Source organism: Rhincodon typus, chromosome 9 (genome assembly GCF_021869965.1).
Source record: "Rhincodon typus isolate 14 chromosome 9, sRhiTyp1.1, whole genome shotgun sequence".
NCBI classification, from domain to species: Eukaryota; Metazoa; Chordata; class Chondrichthyes; order Orectolobiformes; family Rhincodontidae; genus Rhincodon; species Rhincodon typus.
The window spans coordinates 14830917-14851761 of NC_063340.1; the positions used below are offsets into that span (position 1 = coordinate 14830917).

The 20845-nt window shown below is 42.9% G+C and overlaps 2 protein-coding genes across 4 annotated transcripts in view; one reads left to right on the forward strand and one right to left on the reverse strand.

Moving 5' to 3' along the window:
* The window catches only part of memo1 (mediator of cell motility 1), a 46536-nt gene extending 39227 nt beyond the window's left edge, over positions 1–7309 (reverse strand). The window contains exons 1-2 of one of the 2 annotated variants that reach the window (XM_020527003.2): positions 6963–7309; positions 711–792 (exon numbers count right to left, since the gene is read on the reverse strand). In XM_020527003.2, the coding sequence (XP_020382592.1) occupies positions 711–792; positions 6963–7023 (143 nt within the window). In that variant the 5' untranslated portion in view covers positions 7024–7309. The remainder of the gene's footprint in view (positions 1–710; positions 793–6962) is intronic. The other variant, XM_048601309.1, reaches the window with a different exon arrangement.
* Positions 7310–12451: 5142 nt separating this feature from the next.
* The window catches only part of bud23 (BUD23 rRNA methyltransferase and ribosome maturation factor), a 23792-nt gene continuing 15398 nt past the window's right edge, over positions 12452–20845 (forward strand). The window contains exons 1-5 of one of the 2 annotated variants that reach the window (XM_020527015.2): positions 12452–12568; positions 14222–14259; positions 17410–17505; positions 18878–18960; positions 19760–19856. In XM_020527015.2, the coding sequence (XP_020382604.1) occupies positions 12521–12568; positions 14222–14259; positions 17410–17505; positions 18878–18960; positions 19760–19856 (362 nt within the window). In that variant the 5' untranslated portion in view covers positions 12452–12520. The remainder of the gene's footprint in view (positions 12569–14221; positions 14260–17409; positions 17506–18877; positions 18961–19759; positions 19857–20845) is intronic. The other variant, XM_048601442.1, reaches the window with a different exon arrangement.

Consider the following 20845-nt stretch of genomic DNA (forward strand, 5'->3'; position numbering starts at 1 on the left):
GTGAGATGTAAAAGCAAGGTTCCACGGGTCTATTCGGATGGATGCAAAACACACAACGGTATGGGTCGGGAATGCTTTACCCCAAAACCTCGGGACCAACTATTTTTGGGACAAATTGTACTTGCAGCTTTTGGAAACACACACCCCTATACGTCCATCCAAGCCCTTTGGGGAAAAAAAGTTTTGGTTAGCTCGATCAGACCTAAAAGCAAAGTTAATTTTCCCAGAAAGGCTCTGAAATGGATCAGAACAGACCAGTAGTCGTGTTGAGTTTGGGCCTCTGGGATAAAAAGCTTCAGATCCATTCGGGACAACTTATTTTTCCTCCAAAGGGCCCAAACCCAGCGTGTCTACAGGTCTGTTCAGGTTCATTTTCAAAAAGACCTTCAAGTGTTTAGGTCTTTTTGGTTTTCGGAAGGATATCTGACCTGTATTCAAAGAGGGCTACCACCCTTTACCAATACCACCCAAAACAAAACTTGGCAGTTCTACTGTTTTGGTGCACATTTACCCAAACTCTTAAGAGGATGGAAGTGAAACATATTGGAAAATCCTTCGGATGTGCAAAGGTGCATTATAATCAAGATTATTTATTTACACCTAAAGCAAACAGGTTGTGCTTATTAGTTTAAATGGAGACGTGAGTGAGTTTACCGTTAAACCTGTCACTCTAAAAGGCTCTGTTGACTTGTTTTAAAGGAAGGACTTACGGTGCAATAATGGCTCTAGCTGGCCTCCCAGTGGGTTGCGCTTGGGCGAGCCAGTTTTCTAATTGTGCATTCAGTTGAGCTCCTGCAAGAGACAAAGGTGAAGTTTAAATAAAACATCTTTTCATTAGCTCAGGCTACAGATTTCATATAGATCCTATGAAACCTTGCTCCTTCTCCAACCTCAAACCTTTTCTAGCTCAGCAACTTCAACTGCAATCCAGCTAAGCCAAGAACACCCTGTTCCTTTAACACTGGTACATCCCCTATTTGCACTTGATACTCAATGTATACTTTCAATACACTTTCCCTATTCTTCTAACAGCCTCATTAAAAGCCACTTCTTTTTGACCAGTCTTTTCGTCATTGTTTAATATCTCTCATCACTCATTTACATTTTTACAACAGCAGGATGCCTTTATGTAGCCACCAATGATGAAACGAGGATTATTGGGCCATGCAGAAGGCTAGGATTGGAAGAGCATGTAATCTTGAATGATGTAAGACTGAAAGAGGTTTGGAGGGGGAGGCCAGAGAAAGATTTGAAAACAATTGAGAATTTTAAAATCCACATTGCCAATTGTGTAGTGTCAGAGCCCCTACTGATTTTTCATTGTTTTTATTTTATTCTGGGAATTAAGAACTAAAGGTGACTTTTGGATATGAGCAACAGCTTTTGTTAAAAGGAAAACAGACCAGACAAGCTTGTATTTATTCATAAGGCCAGGCCTGGAAGTTAATTAAAGGTTGGTTCCCGATCAAGGCTCTGCAGATGTTTTGTTACCAGGAAGAGTATTATGCTCAAAACAGATAGAAGTTGGCTATTAAGGTCTGTACTTGGGAATTGGTTCCAGCAAGTCTCGAAAAGATGTTATGGTAGATGTTGAATGGTAACTGGGAGCTCATGGAGGAGATGGACAGAGTTTGAATTGGATGTTGTACAGTGTTTTCTGTGGACGGTCGGTCTGGGAGTTGATGTTACAAAATGAAGATTTGAAAGCTCCCTGCCTAAACTCCCATGAGCAGCAAGTATTACTGCCTTTACCTGAGCGAACTGCAAACATGCTCCTAAGCGAAATCTTCAGAAAAATGAACGATGAGACCATTATCTCTGCCTGTGGAACAATGCATCATGAAAGCAATCTGGCCTGTTTTGTTACTTTCTTTTATTTATCCTTTAAACTGTTTGCTTGGCCATCTGTCTTTTGTGGGAATGGGGTTGAAAACACACACTTAATCAGCTTAATGTGTTGTTTAATTTTCTGTTAAAAGAGATATTGTGGCTCTCTAAGTGGTTAAGTCTTCTGCTTAACATACAAAACCGGTGTCTGGAAATTAATGATTCCAAAGTCTGGGACTGGTTAATCAAAAATTTGCTTATGACCACTGAAGTGGTTATTTAGGGGTCTTCTATGGTTTAATTTTACTGTGTTGTGAACACAGAGGTACAAAGGCTGATTGGTTTAACTGTCTGTCGCCATGTCATCACAAAAAAAAAACTAAGCTCATTACTATATGTGTTTTCTAAGCTGGTACACAAGCAGAACAGATTAGGATTCTGAACTGAACAAATAAATCTAAAAATGCTCAAGAGAAACAGTGCACGTTTAAAAATATATTAAGATCAATTGTTTGAAAATTAAAGATGAATGATTAGGCTAAGATATCGTAAAATTCAGGGAATTGTATGCCATAAATGATTTAGACAATTGTCTTTGAACGCCATTTTAAAATAATGGCATTCACAATATTCAAAAATACCCCCTTGTTCTTGTTTGGGACACTTTTTGTAGAAATGTACATCACTTTATATTTCTCAAAACAGCAGAAAGAGAACAACCTGGTGAAACAAATTGTAGCTGATGCTGCTAAATACCAATGCCCAAGAACTGCTGCCAATCTAGGACACATGGCTGTAGGCATCAGAGCAATCATCAAAGAAATGACAAAATCATTGAGGACCTTTGCACCTCGGAAACCATTAAAAAAAAGCAGCGACGGGTGATGGCGGCCATTCAGTCCATCTAGCTAATGCTTCTGAGAGAAACCTACAGTTCACCTCCATGACTTCAAAGTACATTTTCCATAGGTCTTTGTCTCTACCCTCCACCTTAAAGACAATTCTAGCTACAGATCACTCAGCCATGCTTCTTGACATCAATCCTGAACTCCCATATTAGCAGTTTGCTCTCTTGTCACTTGTCATTGAAGTCACGATTTAACTGAGGAATATCTGAGAAGTAATTCAGCCCTTCAGCTTGTTCCATCATTCAATCAGATCAACAGGTGCAGTTCCACGCTCCTTAATACTTTAATTCACAAAATCTATCAAGCTCGGTCATAAAATTTTTTAATTTCATAACAGCATTCAGGATTAACATTTTCAATTCCAATTAAGCCCTCAGATATTCCACATGATCCTCTCTCAATTATCTCTCTCTCAATTATCTCTCTCTCAGCCAAGAGTTTAGTCATCTGGACTGCCAGACTGACAACTGGGGAGAAGAGTCAATATTTCACTCAATCACTTTTTTTTCATTAAAAGGTCATTCATGTGAGTAATTATTTTACGAGATGGAAGTCAGTGAATGGACAGCAGTTCCAGTTAGAGAGTGTTACCATGTAAATCAGCCTTATGTAATCCTGGATGTTGTATTGTTCAATGGGTCACAGGGTCACTTCATGGTAAAACACAATCTTGTTCCTTTATCCTTCAAAAAGTGGTGTGAAAATTTGGGATTTGATATACTACATAGATTGATAGCCTCTTGGTAGGGTTAGAACAAATCTATGATATTTACCTGGCGTGTTAATTATCTCCCACATATCTCAAGTTATTAACCAGAACTAGTCCCAACATTCTGATTCAGCATTAATCTGACACAAGGCCAACAGAAAAGCCCTTTACAAAACTTCCTGGATCATTGAACTTAGACAGTTCATTACAGAAAGTAACACAAATAGACCTGCATTTACTTGGCTCTGACTGCAGTGCTCAAACGAACTGCCGTTTGGAAATCATGCTTTAAAATAACAGACAGCGGCAACGTCAGACAGCAGCTGGTTGGCAGAAGTGAGCAACTTTTTAAAAAAAACCCTGCCATAGCCTTGCTACATGATGGGGTGATCAAAGGTGCTTTGAAAGGCAACTGCAACAGCCGTAAAACAACTCTTAAGTTCACCTAATCAAACCAAACGAAGAAATCACAAGAATTTGAATCTCTATCCATATTCCAGCAAGTTCTTAGAATTATCAGAGTTAAAAAGAGATACCACTTAGTGGCGCTGCAATAAAAATGCCAGGGAATCAAAACCACTAAGCAGCTCCAAATCAGCAACTCTCTTGCTACAGGAAATGGCAAAGATTTTTATTAACAGCCAACACATTACGGGAACGAATTCATCACTGGCATTTTGCAACAGGAGTCATCTATAGGCTTGTATCCCCAAGCTATTGGCATGTAAATGGGATTAAGCCCACATGTTCAGCTTCCTTCACTAGACAGAGATAATGCATGGACCCACACCACGCAATAACAACTGGCTTCACTGTTCGCATTAAACATTACGTTGTACACTTACATTGGCACTTACCACAGCCTCACCAGGAACAGAAGCAGCAAATTCAAAGGGCCACTTGGCTTCCTTCTGCTCCTATTTCCAATTACCCTGTCAATACAGCACTGAGGACTTCAGTAAAAACAGATTTAAAAGAATCAAATTATCTCACTTGATCCTAGCGATAAGGTTCAGAAATAAAGGTAAACACTAGACTGGCCCTGAAAACAATATGGATACCGTGTGAAATTCTATAACACAGCACAAACTCCCTGACATTGCTCAAGTCACTATTTATGCAATCGTGTAACTATTCACAAAAAAGGAGGGGGAAATGGCAAATTTGGGTTTAATTCTTAAAAAGCTGAAAGAAAGTGATTACCATTCAGAAACCATGCTGTCATTCAACACCAAGTACAGTTAAGTAAAGTACTCCCACGTGTTTACACCCCAAGTCTCACTGACAATAGGCAAATTGATTTCCCTCCAATGTTTACATATCAACTTCCCCTTCCATTGTATGTCTGTGCTCATTCATTTCATTAGGCAAAGGAATTTATACACACGGGAATACGATAGCATTTAGGCAACTAGCCGTTGTGTTGCATCCTCAGATCAGAAAAAGTAAATTATGGAATAAAATAAAGTTCCTTCCTCTGTCTCTATCTCAAAGCCAACCACAAAATTTACCACATGGTTCCTTGACGGCAAATTTACTGCCAAGTTCCTTTCAGTCTGGATACAAAGGAAAAAGCCATCATCCCTTCTATTGAGGCTGGGTTGAGTAAAGTGAAGGCCAACGACCTAATCGAAAGCTCTACAGCATCCTCCCGGTATTATCTGCAGATATCTTCACACACTCCCTGGCACTTTCAAAACCCAACCCTACTTCTTTGATGCCAGCACAATGGAACACGGACTTGACTTATGCTGAGAGGAACGAGAAACTTCAAATGTTAACAATTTATACAACAGAAAAGGGCAGATGACTTTCTACTCTACACTTGAAATTTCACATTCACGACAAGTGCAAGAAAAGTTTTGAACAAGTTTCTCCTTCCAGCAATATCATCTAATGTACAAGATGAAAACATTCAATGCTTCAATAACATTGGGTCAACCCATTCCCTCAACCTTGTCAAATACAGTCACCAATCTCTATTCTCTTCCCCAGCATCCTGTCATGCATTTTTTTTCCCCATATAAATAACATCTTCCATACAAATACGACCTTTTCCAAGCTATCAGAGCTGAGAAGGGTCACTGGACTTGAAATGTTAACTGCTTTCTCTCCACAAATGCTGTCAGACCTGCTGACTTTCTGCAGGAACTTGTTTTTGTTTATTTCAGATTTCCAGCATCTACACTCCGTTATTCTATGTTTTTTCCCTGTCCCAATCAGGCAATGCCTTCTCCCATGTTCCTCATCACTCCCTAACACTTCAGAAAACTCTGCTCATGCTATCCATTCTCTATCCCACCGCTGTTCCTACAAGCCACCCAAAATTTACTTACACTGAGCAAACCTTGTCCCCACTGACAATATCACATCAAATGCTCCACCTAACATTAGTTTTCAGTCCAAATACAGAGGATATTGGCACAGGTCTCCAGTTACTCAATGTCAGATCCCTGCCACATTCCAACTACCCTTTTCACTCGCACCTCCACCCTGTCATTCTCATTAAACCAACCACTCAGCGCCACCCCTGCCCATAGCCCTTCCATTCTTCCATGTTCCATCCATAATGATTTACAACCTACGTGTTACGTCTATACTGCTCCCGTATTATCACCAGTGCCCCTTTTCTTTATATTAGCAATACACACCCAACTAACTTAGTTAAACCCGTGGAACACACCCATACCTTATGCGATCACCCCTTATTAACCCATCCACATGCCAATCCTCTTCTTCATATCCATATCCTGTCACCCTTCCCTCAACTAACATACCCATAACCCATCTTCCCCACCATTAACCCACACACATCCTCGTAGCAGCTCTTTATTACATCAAGATGCCAATTCTGTCACACCATCCCACAACCCTGTCCTGTATTTTCACCAACACTACCGAATTGCCTGTCCTATCTCTTGTCACCACCACAACGACACATACAGCCCTCCCCCAAACCCCATCCCCTCCCCCCCCCCCCCACCCCATCCCCTCCCCCCCTCCCCCCCCCGCCTCCACCGCCGCAACCAACACCCCAGTCCCATGTCTTCTCTTCCCCACCTCTGCACCCCACCCTTCAGTCCCATATCTGTTCTCAACAACCCACAGCCCCCCCCACCCCGGTCCCCTCTCTCTCTCCGCCTGTCCCCCCCTCCCCCCCCCAAACATACACACACACACACACACCCCACCCCGGTCCCATCTCCCTCCACCCCCCGCCACACCCCAGTCCCATCGCTCTCTCTCTCCCCCACCCTGCCAGTCTGCACAACCCCCCCCACACAGACACACACAGACCCCAGTCCCACCTCTTCCCCCGTGCCCCCACTCCAGACCCTCTACCTCCTTCCTCTCCAGCCCCTATGTCTACATCACCCACCGCACATCCATCGCTCCAGTACCACCCCCATCCCTGTCCCTGTGTGTGTCTCACCCTCTCTTTCCACCCCCATCCGGCCTTTCCAATCCCCAGTACCTCTCCCACACAGTCTCTAGCCCCTCCCGAGCCGGCTCCTAACCTGAGGCCGTATACCAGCTCCCGGCGTGACTGGCCTCTCGGCAGACTGCTCGGCTGGACATCTTGGAGCCGGACCCTCCTATGATGGGATCTCAGCCGCTGGAGGGGGGATGGGGAGGGGGGGGGGGGGGGGGGGGGGAAGAGGGGAGATGGGGTGGGGGAAGTGAAACTAGAAGGGCCGCAGCCCGGACCCAGAGGCACCTGAGGAGAAGGGGACAGTGTCCCGCACGGAGCAGACCGCCAGCCGCCGGCTCGACCCCTGGCAGCGAGAACAAAGCGGCCGCCGAGCAGAGCCGAGCCGAGCCGTCCCGGTCCCAGAGAGGGAGGAGGGGAGCCCGGCGCATGCGCATGGTCACGGCGTCTGCGTCCTGACGTCACCCACGACGCACCGGGAAGACGCCATGACGCACACGTCACGCCCCACACCCACCATCCTGCTCCTTGGGAGACAGTCTGACGCCACGGGCCGGTGTAACGTCATGACGCAGGGGCATCCACCGTGATGACGCTGCCTAGCCTTACACGGTTGCCCCGCCCTTTGGTTGATATGGTTTGCGCATGCGTCCAACCTGGCGTCTGATGTTATGATGCACAACCTCCTCCCCATTGGTCTTTTAGGTTTAAGGTACATTCTCTACAAATTTCTGAGTATTTTCAAATTTGTCACATCTCCAACTTTTTCACCCCCGGTTAGAGTCATTGAGGTCTGCAGCACAGAGAAAAGGTCCTTTGGCACATCTAGTCTCAGCTGGGTAAAACGATTGTAATCTCATTTTCCAGCACGTTGGCCCACAGCATTGTGAGGTTTGGTATTGCAAGTTCACATCTAAATACTTCTTAAGTCTTATAAGCGTTTCTACCTCTACCACCCTTACAGGCAGCAAGTTCCAAATTCTCAGTAGCCTCTGGGCAAAAAAAGTTTCCTCACATCTCCTCTAAACCTGCAGTCACGCACCATAATCCTATATCCTCCAATTATTGATTTCTGCAACAAGGGGAAAAGCTACTTCCTGTCTATCTAGGGATAGTAGGAACTGCAGATGCTGGAGAATCTGAGATAACAAGGTGTAGAGCTGGATGAACACAGCAGGCCAAGCAGCATCATAGGAGCAGGAAGGCTGACGTTTCGGGCCTAGACCCTTCATCATTTCTTCATCGTTTGTTATTCCTGTCTATCTATGCCTCTTATACTTTTATATACCTCAATCATGTTCCCCTTCTGTCTCCTCTACTCCAAGGCAAACAACTCCAGTCTATCCAATCCAAGAGCATCCACCTGAAACTTCATCTCTGCATGAGCTGTATCTTGGCAGAAGTCTGCATGTGTTTCCTTTAAGATATTTTACTACATTAATATTAATGCAAAAAACAAGCTCACCGATAGCATTAACCAATCCCATGGCATAATTTGTTCCATCAAGCTTTTTTGAAATTGTGTCTTTGTTCAAACCAAAATGTATTCTTGAACTTAATTTTTGTACCAATCTCTTCAAGGAATCGTTTAGCCGCTCAGGTTTTTTGTTCAACATCAGTGTTGTCTGTTCTACTGAGGGTTTCCAGCAATTTCAAAATTGTCAGTGAGGTGCACATGTTTCTTTGCTCACTCTTCACCACATCATAATGAGAAATAGTAAGAACTGTCAATGCTGGAGTCAGAGATAACAGAGTGTGGAGCTGGAGGAGCACAGCAGGCCAGGCAGCATCAGAGGAGCAGGAAAGTTACGTTTCGGTTTGGGACGCTTCTTCAAAAAATTCCGAAGAAGGGTCCTGCTCAAAACGTCAACTTTCCTGCTCTTCTGATGCTGTCTGGCCTGCTGTGCTCCTTCAGCTCCATACTGTGTTATCACCACATCATAATTATGTTTTACATAGAGTTAGGTCATAGGTCACTGAGGATTTCAAATACTGATAGAACATGCTGAGGGAGCCAAAGTGACTACTAAATTTCGTCCTCCTTTGAGCCTTTATTCTTCAATTCAAGCCTAAATCTCTTTTTAATCTCAAAGAGAACAAAGAATAGTAAAGCACAGGAACTGACCCTTTGGCCCACCAAGACTGTCAACACATGATGGCCTTTCAAACTAAAAACATTTTGCCTCTATGTGGCCTATATCCCTCTATTCCCTGCCTCTTCACATGACTGCCAAGCTGTTTCTTCAATTTTGCAATTGTACCTGTCTCCACCATCTCCTCTGGTAACTTCATTTCTGGCACTTACCATGCTCTATGCAAAATACCTGCCTCTCCTATCTCCTTTAAACTTACCTCTCTTACCTGAAACCTATGTCCCCTAGTAATTGACATTTCTATCCTGGGAAAAATACTCTGACTATCCGTTTTATCCATGCTTCTCATAACTTTGTAAACTTCTATCAAGTTGCCCCTCATCCTTTGACATTCGTGTGAAAATGAACTAAGTTTGTCCAATGACTGTTCATCGCTAATACCCTCCAAACCAGGTAACATCCTGGCAAACTATTTCTGCATCCTCTCCAAAGCTTCCACATCCTTCTGGTAGTGTGGTGATCAGAACTGTACTCAATATTCAAAATGTAGCCTCACTAAAATTCTATACAGCTGCAACATAACTTGCCAATTTTATAGCCTATGGCCTGACTGATGAAGGCAAGCGTGTCATATGCCTTCTTGACCACCGTATCCTTTTGTGATCCCACTTTCAGCTGTGAACCTGTACATTTCAATCCTTTGGGATATGCATACACTGTATGTTGATACTATTAAGAGTTCTTTCATTTACTGTAGACTTCCATACTGCTTTGGATCTTCTAAAATGCATCACCTTGCATTTATCTAGATTAAACTTCATCTGCCATTTCTCCACCCAAGCGTCCATCCATTCCATATCTTCATATATCCCCTGGTAATCCTCTTCACTAGTCAGACCTTCCCCAATCTTGTGTCATCTGCAACCTTACTAATCTGGCCACCTACATTCTCCTCAAAATCATTCACATTTATTACAAACAATAGGGGTCCCAGCACTGACCTCTGTGGACCACCACTGGTCACAGAACTCCAGTCAGAAAAACACCCTTCCACTGCTCCAGTCTGTCTTATATGACTAAACCAGCTCTGTGTCCATCTTACCAGCTCACCTAACCCTAACCTTATCACACATCCCATGTGACTTCACCATTTGTATCAGCTTGCCATGAGGGCCCTTGCCTTCTAAAGTCCATACAGACAACATCTACCACCCTGCTCTCATCAATCATCTTTGTCACTTCCTCAAAAAACTCAACCTTCCCTGCACAAAGTCATGCTGCCTATTGTTATTAAGTCCACATTTTCTAAATGTGAGGAAATTCTATCCCTAAGATCTTCTCCAATAATTTCCCTACCACTGATATAAAGGTCACCAGCCTGTAACTTCTCAAATTATTCCTTTTGCTCTTCTTAAATTATGGAACAACTTTGGTTATTATCTCAAGTCCTCTGTGATCTCTCCTGCATTAATCATTTCAAGTTTTCTACCTGGTACAGGTACAGTTCAAAAGTCTATCAATTTTCTATATGTTAAAGTTAGATTTGAATTTAAGCAGCATTTGATCACCAAGTTATGTTGTTCCAAAGCACTTTAATTCTGACGGGTTGCTGTTGAAGCATGCCATCTACTTTTAAGTGGCAAAGAAGGCAGCTAATATTGCATAGAAAGATCCCACAAAAAATGAAGTTGTTCATAATTTATTTTTCATAATATTGATGGTGGAATAATATGGTCAGGACACCGGGAGAGAATTCTCCTGTTTTTCTTCAAATAATATGCTATATTTCATATCCATTTAAAGAGACAGCATGCTTTTGTTTTAACATCTCATCTCTTGAGTGATACTGCCACAATGCAACAAAACGTCAGTACTGCAATTAAGTAATGGGACTTGAACATTTTGACCTGGACTTTAAAGTATCTTCTCGGAATCAGGCTGGCATTAAGATCCCAATTGCTTACTCCGTACGTTAAGTGTTGAAATACTTTGTATCAATTTCATTATTATCTGTTTTTTGATCAGAAATGCCTGACAAACATGGAGCTTACTTGCCAGGTTATCATGTAATGAGTTTAATCAAAGAGATTTGCCTTATTTTCATCTCTATCTCACTGATCAATAGCCTCAGACTTCCTGGCAACTATTCTGCTACTTGGCCTCACATTTACCACGTATCATTGCCAAAGACTTGAGACCTGTTTACCAATCCATCACAGTTTTCATGTAGTCTCCATAAATCAAGGTTCATTTTTTGTGTACGGCTATACATGAGCTGCAGGAAAGTCATAAAAAATGTTCTTTCATTTTAATGGAATAATTAATTTTATTAGATATAAAAGTATTGGTGACTGGGGTAGGGAAGGCTGTTGACAGAGTAGACTAATTGAAGCTGGGAGTTATGTGAAGAAATGTCCAAGAATTTTCATCTACAGTTAACAACACCAAGCAAAGGAAAAACAACCATAACCCAGATGAGGTTTTCAAACCTTAAAGAATAAAGCGATCACGAACCAAAGGAAACAGTTGATGCAGTACATAACAAGGTGTAGAGCTGGATGAACACAGCAGGCCAAGCAGCATCAGAGGAGCAGGAAAGCTCACGTTTCGGGCCTAGACCCTTCTTCAGAAAGTATATTTTCAGTCATTGCAATCTTAAAATAAGACAAGTTTAAAAGGAGAAAGATATTTGATTACGGAGAAGAGTGTTCCTTAATTGGGAAGCAGGAAATGGAAAATGTAGATGGGACCTAGGTGTCATCATCAATAAGTCATTGAAGACTTACATGAGGGCGCAGAAGCAATTGGGAAGGCTAATGGTTCGCTTCTCCTTATTGCAAGAGGATTTGAGTACGAGGTAGTGAAATCTTGCATAAGTTGTGTAGAATTTTGGTTTGACTATACCTGGAGTACTTTGTGTAGTTTTTGTCCCCTTATAGTATAAAGGATATTATTGCCATAGTGTGCAACAAATATTCACCAGACTTATTTGCAGGATGTCAGGACTGTCAAATGAAGAAAGATTGGAAAAACTGGGCATATATTCACCAGAGTTTCAATGAATGAAAGGTGATCAAACCCTACAAAATCTTAAAAGTGATAGACAGGTTAGATGCAAGTAAGCTACTGTCCCTGGGAAAGTCAGTTTTGAATGAGATGTCTTTTTTTTATGTAGGTGGCTGTGAATCTCTGGAATTCTCTATCCCAGAAGACTGTATCAGCTTAGTTATGGTGTATATTCAAAGACTGACAGGTTTCTAAATACCAGTGTGGGGAGTGAATGATATTCATAATTCAGGCTCAATGGGCTGAATGGCTGACGCCTGCTTCCCTGTTCCTATGAGAAGCATCGTCCATTATCTTACGACGAGGAATAGGGCCTGCTAAACTTATCTCGTTGTCCAAATATATTGCAACAGACGAGTTATTAACACAGTACCAATAGCATGTGCCCCAAGTTTCATTTACTTTACGAAGATGGCGACGAGAGGCCACATTATCGGCGCACAGAGATGATGCTCAGGGTGTCGCGCGGTGATGACGCAGATTGAAGATGGCGGCTCGCGTCGGGAGGCCTGAGCACCGGGCTCCGCCTGAAGTGGTAATGGAGAGGCTTCGTTGTGGGAACGGGGCAGGGCCGGGAGAAGAGGTCTGATAGACCCAGGAGCGGGGCAGGCCCGGGAGTAGAGGCGCGACAGACGCAGGAGCGGGGGAATCCAGGGCAGGGAGTAAAGACGATAGGCCCCCGGGGCCGCATTTCAGGCAGGGCCAATGTGAGGGGATCCTACCAACCCCTGCAATCCATAATCTCCCCTTCACATTCCCCCTCTTCTCCCCCTCCACCCCCGGGGTCAAAGAACAGAACAGAACAGCACAGGCCTTTTGGCCCTCTAAGCTTGTGCTGACACAATTTGCCCTTCCATACTAAAACTGCTTTCACTTACAGGATCCGTATCCCTCTATTCCCTTCCTATTCATGTGTTCGACCAGGTGCTTCTTGAATGCTGCTACTGTGTCTGCATCCACCACCACCTCCTCTGACAACATGTTCCCAGCACCACCACCCTTTTTGTGAAAAACTTGCCTTACTCATCTCTTTTAAACTCACCCCCAACCCTGCACCATGAACCTGTGTACCCCCCAGTAATTGACCTCTCCATTCTGGGAAAAAGCCCCACACTTTCTACTCAATCCATGATGTTCACAATCTTATAAACTTCTATCAGGTTGCCCCTCAACTTCCTGTGTTCCAGTGAAAACAAACCTAGTCTATCCAACCTTTCTTCGTAGCTAAAATCCCCCATACCAGGCAACATCCTGGTAAACCTTTTCTGAACCCTCTCCAAAGTATCCACGTCCTTCTGGTAGTGTGGTGACCAGAATCGTGTGCAATATTCCAAGTGTGGCCTAACTAAAGTTGTATAAAGCTGCAGCATAACTTGCCTATTCTTATGCTCAATGCCCCTTCCAATGAAGGCAAGCATGCCAGATGCTGTTTTTACTACTTTATCTACCTGTCCTGCCACCTTCAGTGATCTGTAGACCTGCACACCCAGATCCTCTGCATATCAATACTCCTAAGGGTTCTACCATTCACTGTATAATTTCCAGCTGTAATTGACCTTCCAAAATGCATCACCTCATATTTGTTGGGATTAAACTCCATCTGCCATTTTTCTGCCCATGCCTCCAACTGATCTATATCCTGCTGTATCCTCTGATAATCCTCCTCATTATCCACAGCTCCACCAGTCTTTGTATCGTACACAAACTTAGTAATTAGATGAGCTACATTTTCCTCCAAATCATTTATGTAGATCACGAACAGCAGAGGTCCCAACGCTGACCCCTGTGGAACACCACGAGTGACAACACTCCATTCTCAAAAGCATCCTTTAGTCTCCCCTTTACCCCCCCAGAGTCAGTCTCCCCATACCGCCCCGTAATACCTGTCATTTATATAAAAGGCTCACTGAGGTGACTTTTGATGCCGTTACCGTCTTGTATGCAAAGAATACTTTGTTTTCATTAACTGACCTTGAGCTAATGCTGCTCTGCACAGAATAACATTGTGTGTAGCATGCACAATACAGTAAGCTATTTGTGCTGTGCTGTTTCTCTACTGGGAGCCCTGTGACAGCAACATTGTTGTTTGCTTTGTGTGCAGATCTGGGAAAAATGACTCAAATGAGTTTTAGGTGCTGTATGATATAGGCTTAAACTATATGAAATTATTGAAATATTTTATTGTCAGTTTTACAGTGAAAATGAAGCAAGGAAATACACACAAAAGTAAGTATTCACAGTTTGATGCCTGGTGTTAATATTCTCTAGTTCAGTTGGATGACGTTGCGTGATGACTTATGTGCTCTTGGTTACTGTAAAATTATTCCAAAGGACTACTATGATTTACTGAGGAACAGTAGACCATTTGAGCCTGCTCCACCATTTAATGTGGTCATGGCTGCTTATCCAACACTAGTTTTTTTTACTGACTTTTCCCTCCATCCACTAATCCCTTTAGCCCCCCAAGTACTATATCCACCACCTCCTTGAAATCATACATACTTTTGGCCTCGATTGCTTTCTGTGTAGTGAATTCCAAAGGCTCACCACTCTCTGGGTGAAGAAATTTCTTCTCATCTCGGTTCTAAATGGTTTACTCTGTATCCTTAGACTGTAACGGCTGGTTCTGGGCTCCCTGGTCATCGGGAACATTCTTTCTGCGTATACCCTCTTGAATCCTATTGGAATTTTATAGGTTTCCATGAGAATAACCCTCCCCAATTCTTCTGAACTCCAAATATAATCTGAACTAATTCAACCTCTCCTCATATATCAGTCCCGCCATCTCAGGAATCAGTCTGGTAAATCTTTTCTGCACTCCTATAGCAAGAACATACTTCCTGAATTGAAGACAAAACTGCCCACAGTATTTCAGGCGTGGTCTCACCAATGTCCTATTTAATTGCAACAAGATATCCCTGCTCCTGTACTCGAATCCTCTTGCTATGAAGGCCAATGTACTTTACTGCCTTCTTTACTGCCTGTTACTGCATGCTTGTTTTCAGCGGCTGGTGTACAAGGACACCCAGCCCTTGTTGCATGTTCCCCTTTCTCAATTTATTTCCGTTCAGAGGATAACCTGCCTTCCTGTTTCTTGCTACCAAAGTGGATAATCTCACATTTATCCACATTATACCGCATCTACCATGCTTTTGCCTACTCTCACAACTTGTTCAAATCACATTGAAACATCTCTGCATCCTCCTTACAACTCACTCTCCTACCTAGCTTTGTGCCATCTGCAAATGTAGAGTTATTACATTTACTTCCTTCATCAAGATCATTAATATATTATGAATACTTGTCATCCTAGCATTACTCCGCGCAGGACTGAAATTCTGCCTTTCTGAAAAAGACCGTTTATTTCCACTGTTTTCTATCCATCTCAATACGCTATCCCCAATCCCATCCATTTTAGCTTTAAATGCTAATCTCTTAATTTTCGAAAGCCTTCTGAAAGTCCAAATAAACCACATTCACTGGCTCCCCATCATTAACTCTGTTGGCTACATCCTCAAATTCCAGTAGATTTGTTAATCATAAACCCATGCTGACTCTGTCCAATCCTACCACTGTTTTTCAAGTACTGTGCTATTAAATCCTTCATGAAGGACCCAAGCATTTTCCCCCTACTGACATCAAACTGACTGGTTTATAATTCCCCGTTTTCTCTCTGTCTCCCCTTTTTAAATGGAGGGTTTACATTAGCTTCCCTTCAATCTGTAGGAATTCTTCCAGAGTCTGTTTCTAGGGCTACTTCCTTCAGTACTTGGGATGTGGATGATCAGGCCCTGGGTATTTGTCAGCCTTCATTCCCATCAATTTCCGCAACATTATTTCTAATGCTGATTTCTTTCAGTCCCTCCCTCTCACTAAAGTCTGTGTCCCCCAAATGTTTCTGGTGTGTTATTTGTGATGTGTGTTGCAGGGATATGGTTAAGTTAACATGTTACTGAGAGTTAAACAGTTTAAGTAAATTCATCTGTTTGATCCTTAGTCTGCAACTATGAATTGAGACAGCTGATTGCGGTGATTGATACTGGGTTCTCTACGCTCCCTGGTAGGAGAGATGGGGAGAGAATGAGCTGGGTTCCTGCTTTCAGCTGGAAAACGTGGATGTGGGATGAATGTTTTGCTGCCAGTTCTGTTTGACTGCAACATTCCTCCTTTCCAAGGCTAGGCACCTGATTGCTGTCCTTGAGTCAAAGTGGAAGGGTACTAGAACCTCCACTCTCTGTAAGAATGACCTCAACCTTTCAGTTGCTTGCCGTTTGAATAAACCATCTTGTTTCAATGCTAACATTTCAGTCTTCGGCCTGCTGCAGTGTTCCAATGAAGCTCCATGCAAGCTGGAAGAATAACACCTCATTTTCCACTTTGACATTTTACACCCTGGAGGATTCCGTACTGAATTCCACAGCTTCCAGAGCATCTGCCGTCCGTTTTTCTTACATCTGCCCCACCCTTCACTCGTGTCTTGTTGACTTTACTGTTAGCAGAGATAACCTTTGCCAAAATCATCACTTCCTTTTCTCATTTGCTCTGGACTCCTACCCCTCTGTCAATAGCATAAAAAGCCACCGTTTTCTAACCCCCTTCAGTTCTTCAGACTCGTATTGGATTTGAAACGTAATCTGTAGTTCTGTCTGTATAAATGCTGCCAGACCTGCTGAGTTCCTCCAGCATTTTCTGTTTGTATTTCATATTTCCTACATCTGTGGTATTTAGCTTTTAATTAGGTCGTGGTACCTACCAGAGTTGTTATTTTCGGGGAAGAGGGTGGGAAGCTTTGCTACCTTGTTTCGTAGATGAGAGTTGTGAAGGTGAACTCTGTCTTGCTTTTGGTAGCCCATTGGATATGGTATTTGACTGGCCACTTAGACCCCGCACAGACTCTGGGAATAAAAATAAAATTGCTCACAGGTCAGACAGCATCTGTGGAGAGAGAAACTCTGTTTCAAACAGAGGCGGCATTTCACTGTTCTGATGGAAGGGCCATCTCGACCTGACACACTAACTCAGTTTCTCTCTGCACAGAATCTGCCAGACTTGCTGACTGTTTCCAGCAGCTTTTGTGTACGTTAGTTCGAGCTGATGCCTTGTCATGCCATCTGGTATCATGTAGACTGGTGCCTGAACACTGTCAGGATTATTGTAAAAACCTAACTGATTCACTAACGTACTTGAGGGGAGGAAGGCACATCTCAAACTTCATGTAACTGCAGTCTCTCAGTACTCATGACAATTAGACATAAATAGTAAAAGCTGCTTTGTGGGTGTCATTCACAGCTCAAGGACAGACTGGGAAAAACCGCTGTTATCAACAGATGGGAACGAGCTAGTTACCTGAATAAAATGTGATTCTTCCCTTCACAGCTCGCGTATGATTGAAATCCAGACGCAGATGTCCGAAAGAGCTGTTGAGCTACTCAATTTACCTGAAGATCAACCATGCTTCCTATTAGATGTTGGGTAGGGTACTCCTTTAAATTTTTACAGTCCTGCAGGGGATCTTCAGAGAAAACCATCCCTGCGGTGAAGCTGTTGTTATGTATCTATCTATCTTTTTGTTCTCTCTGTCCTCCGGCATGGACTGTATATCTGCTCTGGGGCCTCTTACTGGTGTTGTTCTTCATAGAACTCATGATGTGAGACAGCTGGGCCATTTGACTTACTATGTTTTATATTTTACCACCTTTTATATTATCCATCAAACCACAAGAATAGATCTTTTGTGCAGGCAGAAGAAAGTGGGAGTTATCATATTTAAGGCGGCAGTTATAGCATGTTTCTTTGTGGAGGGCAGGTGGAATTTAAAATATTTAAATAGAATTGGGAGGTATTGTGGATCAGATACTGGCCTTTCGTCTCTGAAGCAGCATTTAGCACTGCTGCCTCACAGCGCCAGGAACCTGGGTTTGATTCCAACCTCAGGCGACTGTCTGTGTGGAGTTTGCACATTCTCCCCGTGTCCGCATGGGTTTCCTCCGGGCACTCTGGTTTTGTCCCAGAATCCAAAGAAGTGCAGGTCAGATGGATTGGCCATGCTAAATTGCCCATAGTGATATGCAGCCTAGGTGGATTACCAATGGGAAACGCAGGGTTACAGGGATAGGATAGGGAGGTGGGTCTGGGTGGGATGCTGTTTGAAAGGGTAGTGTGGACTCAATGAGCTGAATGGCCTGTTTCCACATGGTAGGGATTCTATGATTTAGTGATGGAATGGCAGTCCCTGGCTTTAAGGATCCCGTGCGATGAGTGCTTGTATGGTCTCAATACATTTGTTAATAGGAATCAGACAAAGTTGTAGAATTATCTGGATTTCAGCATGGTTCAGCTGAAACCATGACAGAGAAATAAGAAACAAAAAGTACAACAGAATATGTCTTGAATTGAGATTGGAGCATGCTGTTGCGGCTGCCATGATGATAGCTTTATCGTTTGTTTGGAGACTGGCCTACCTGAGTCTGAGTGTGTTTGCTAACACCACTTTCCTGAAATGTGAAGTTTTTTGTTCTGCAGTACTGCTGGTGAGATGGTCCCTCACCTTGTTAATCAAGCAAAAAATCTTTACCCAACACCTTCCAAAACTGCATCCATATTTAAAATCAGTCATTGGAAGAGAATGGGATCGAATTGTGTTTTAGTACAATATTGCAAGTCTTAATTTTTTGCCACAATTTTTGAATGATTAGTTCACACAAACACATACGTTACAAATCTGATTGTTCTTGGAAACAGACAATTGGCACACTAGTTCAGTACATTACCGTGTAAAGGTATGTATTTGGGCTTGTTATTTCTTGGTAGTATTGACAGAACTTTGTTTTTGTATGTATTCCAGGTGTGGGTCAGGACTCAGCGGCGATTACCTCTCTGAAGAAGGACATCACTGGGTTGGTGTGGACATCAGTCCAGCCATGCTTGGTGGGTGACAGGGCAGTACCCCATGGTCCTGTTGTCATTGGAATCAACAATGTGGCGTTATAAAGCCCACTGTCTTTGGACTGTAGAATCAGCATCTGGAGTTTGAGTTGATTCATCTGTCTCGGGGATGAGGGAATCTTAGTGCTTGCTTAAAACATGACAGCAGTTTTTCAACCAGGCCCAAATTCATGATTCTGCAGCCCGAGCAGCTGAGAAAGTTCAGCTGGGCTACTGAGGAATAAGAAGAGAGATTAAAAGAAGTTTCCAGCCCACTCCAAATTGGTTGTTTCACTAGCTGGATCCTCACGGTATTGCTCATGGCGAATCAGAGTTTTTTTTTTAAATTCATTCAGAGGATTTGGGCGTGTTGGCAAGACCATCATATCACATACTGGTACCCCTTCCATCACCCAGGGTCACCCCTTCCTTCCATCACCCAGTGTTCCCCATCCCTAGTTGCCCAGTTTGGGCTCGTTTCAAATCTGAGGGGATTATTACAAACGTGTCACAAAGTGCAAGTGATAAAAAATGTGATAATGATATCCGCATAGATTGGCGAAACAAATATAGTTTGAAACAAATACATTATTGGAAAAGTGTTTAAAGGCCATGGGGATTGAGCAGGCATGTGGGTTCAGATTGGATATTATCGAAGAGTGAACGGACTTGTTCAGTGCAAGTAGCTGAGATGTGAGATACTGTGGGAAGCAGGTTAGACTTGTGGAGAAAAATGTACACAAATTTGATTTCTATGATCCTTGGAGAAAGCATCCCTGAGTCTTTTTCCTTTTCTTGACAGATGTTGCATTGGAAAGAGAGGTAGAAGGTGATCTCATTCTGGGTGATGTGGGTGCTGGCATTCCATTCCGGCCTGGCACGTTTGATGGTTGCATCAGGTAAAAGAGAAACTGAGTGGGAGCTGGCATTGATACCTGTGGCAACAGTAATTGTCATGTTTTCTATTATCATTGCCCCCAAGTGTAGAGAAAGAGATTGCTGTAAAGAGTCCATATGCTGGTCCTGAAGTTGATATTTAAAATAGTCACGTGTCCCCAAGGAGCTTCACAAAAGTGTTGTCAGATCAAATATGTCACTGAACTTCACCCCTGTAAAGAGACATTAATACAGATACTCAAAAACTTGATTGAAGTGATAGTTTTCAAAGAGTGATTAAATGAGGAGAGAGGAGAGTTGCAGAGAGGTATATGGAGGAATTCCAAACCTTAGGGACAAGTAACTGAGGTGTGGTATTCATGGTGGAGCAGATAAAATTAAGGATGTGCAAAAGGTAATACTCTTCCATTGCTCACTTTTGGTTTCAAACCAGTCAGACAGAATATATTACGGGAAATAAAGTGTGTACAAAATTATATATTGACTGACTGACTTGGAAAATGTTTTGGGGCATTGGCAAAGGTTGCTTGGAAAAGCAACATCAGATTTTATGCACTTCCTCCCTTTCTGGCCAGCTCATTTGACATGTTCACCCCACTCCGCTTAAAGCTGCATCTAAACTGAACTTTAACTTCTTGCGTCATTACCTTCTAGAGTTTGTGGCAAATGAATGTTTGAACTGTGTCTCCATCCAACCACGTTTCAGATGAAACAATCTCAGCTGTTTAAACTGGCTATGAGTTTGATAATCACTCCCTAGTTTTGGTTATCAACTAGACAACTTGTTTGAACAAAGCTGTTGATTGTGTCCTGAGGCAGTGTTTCTAAAATTAATCCTTATAATTTTGTTAGACCTTCCTTTAATCTACCTCATCGTACTCACCCACCCCACCTCAAGTATCGGAATGTTGAAATTCTTCCAAAAAGAATAACTAAATGAGGGTGCAAGGTGCAGGGCTGGATGAACACAGCAGGCCAAGCAGCATCAGAG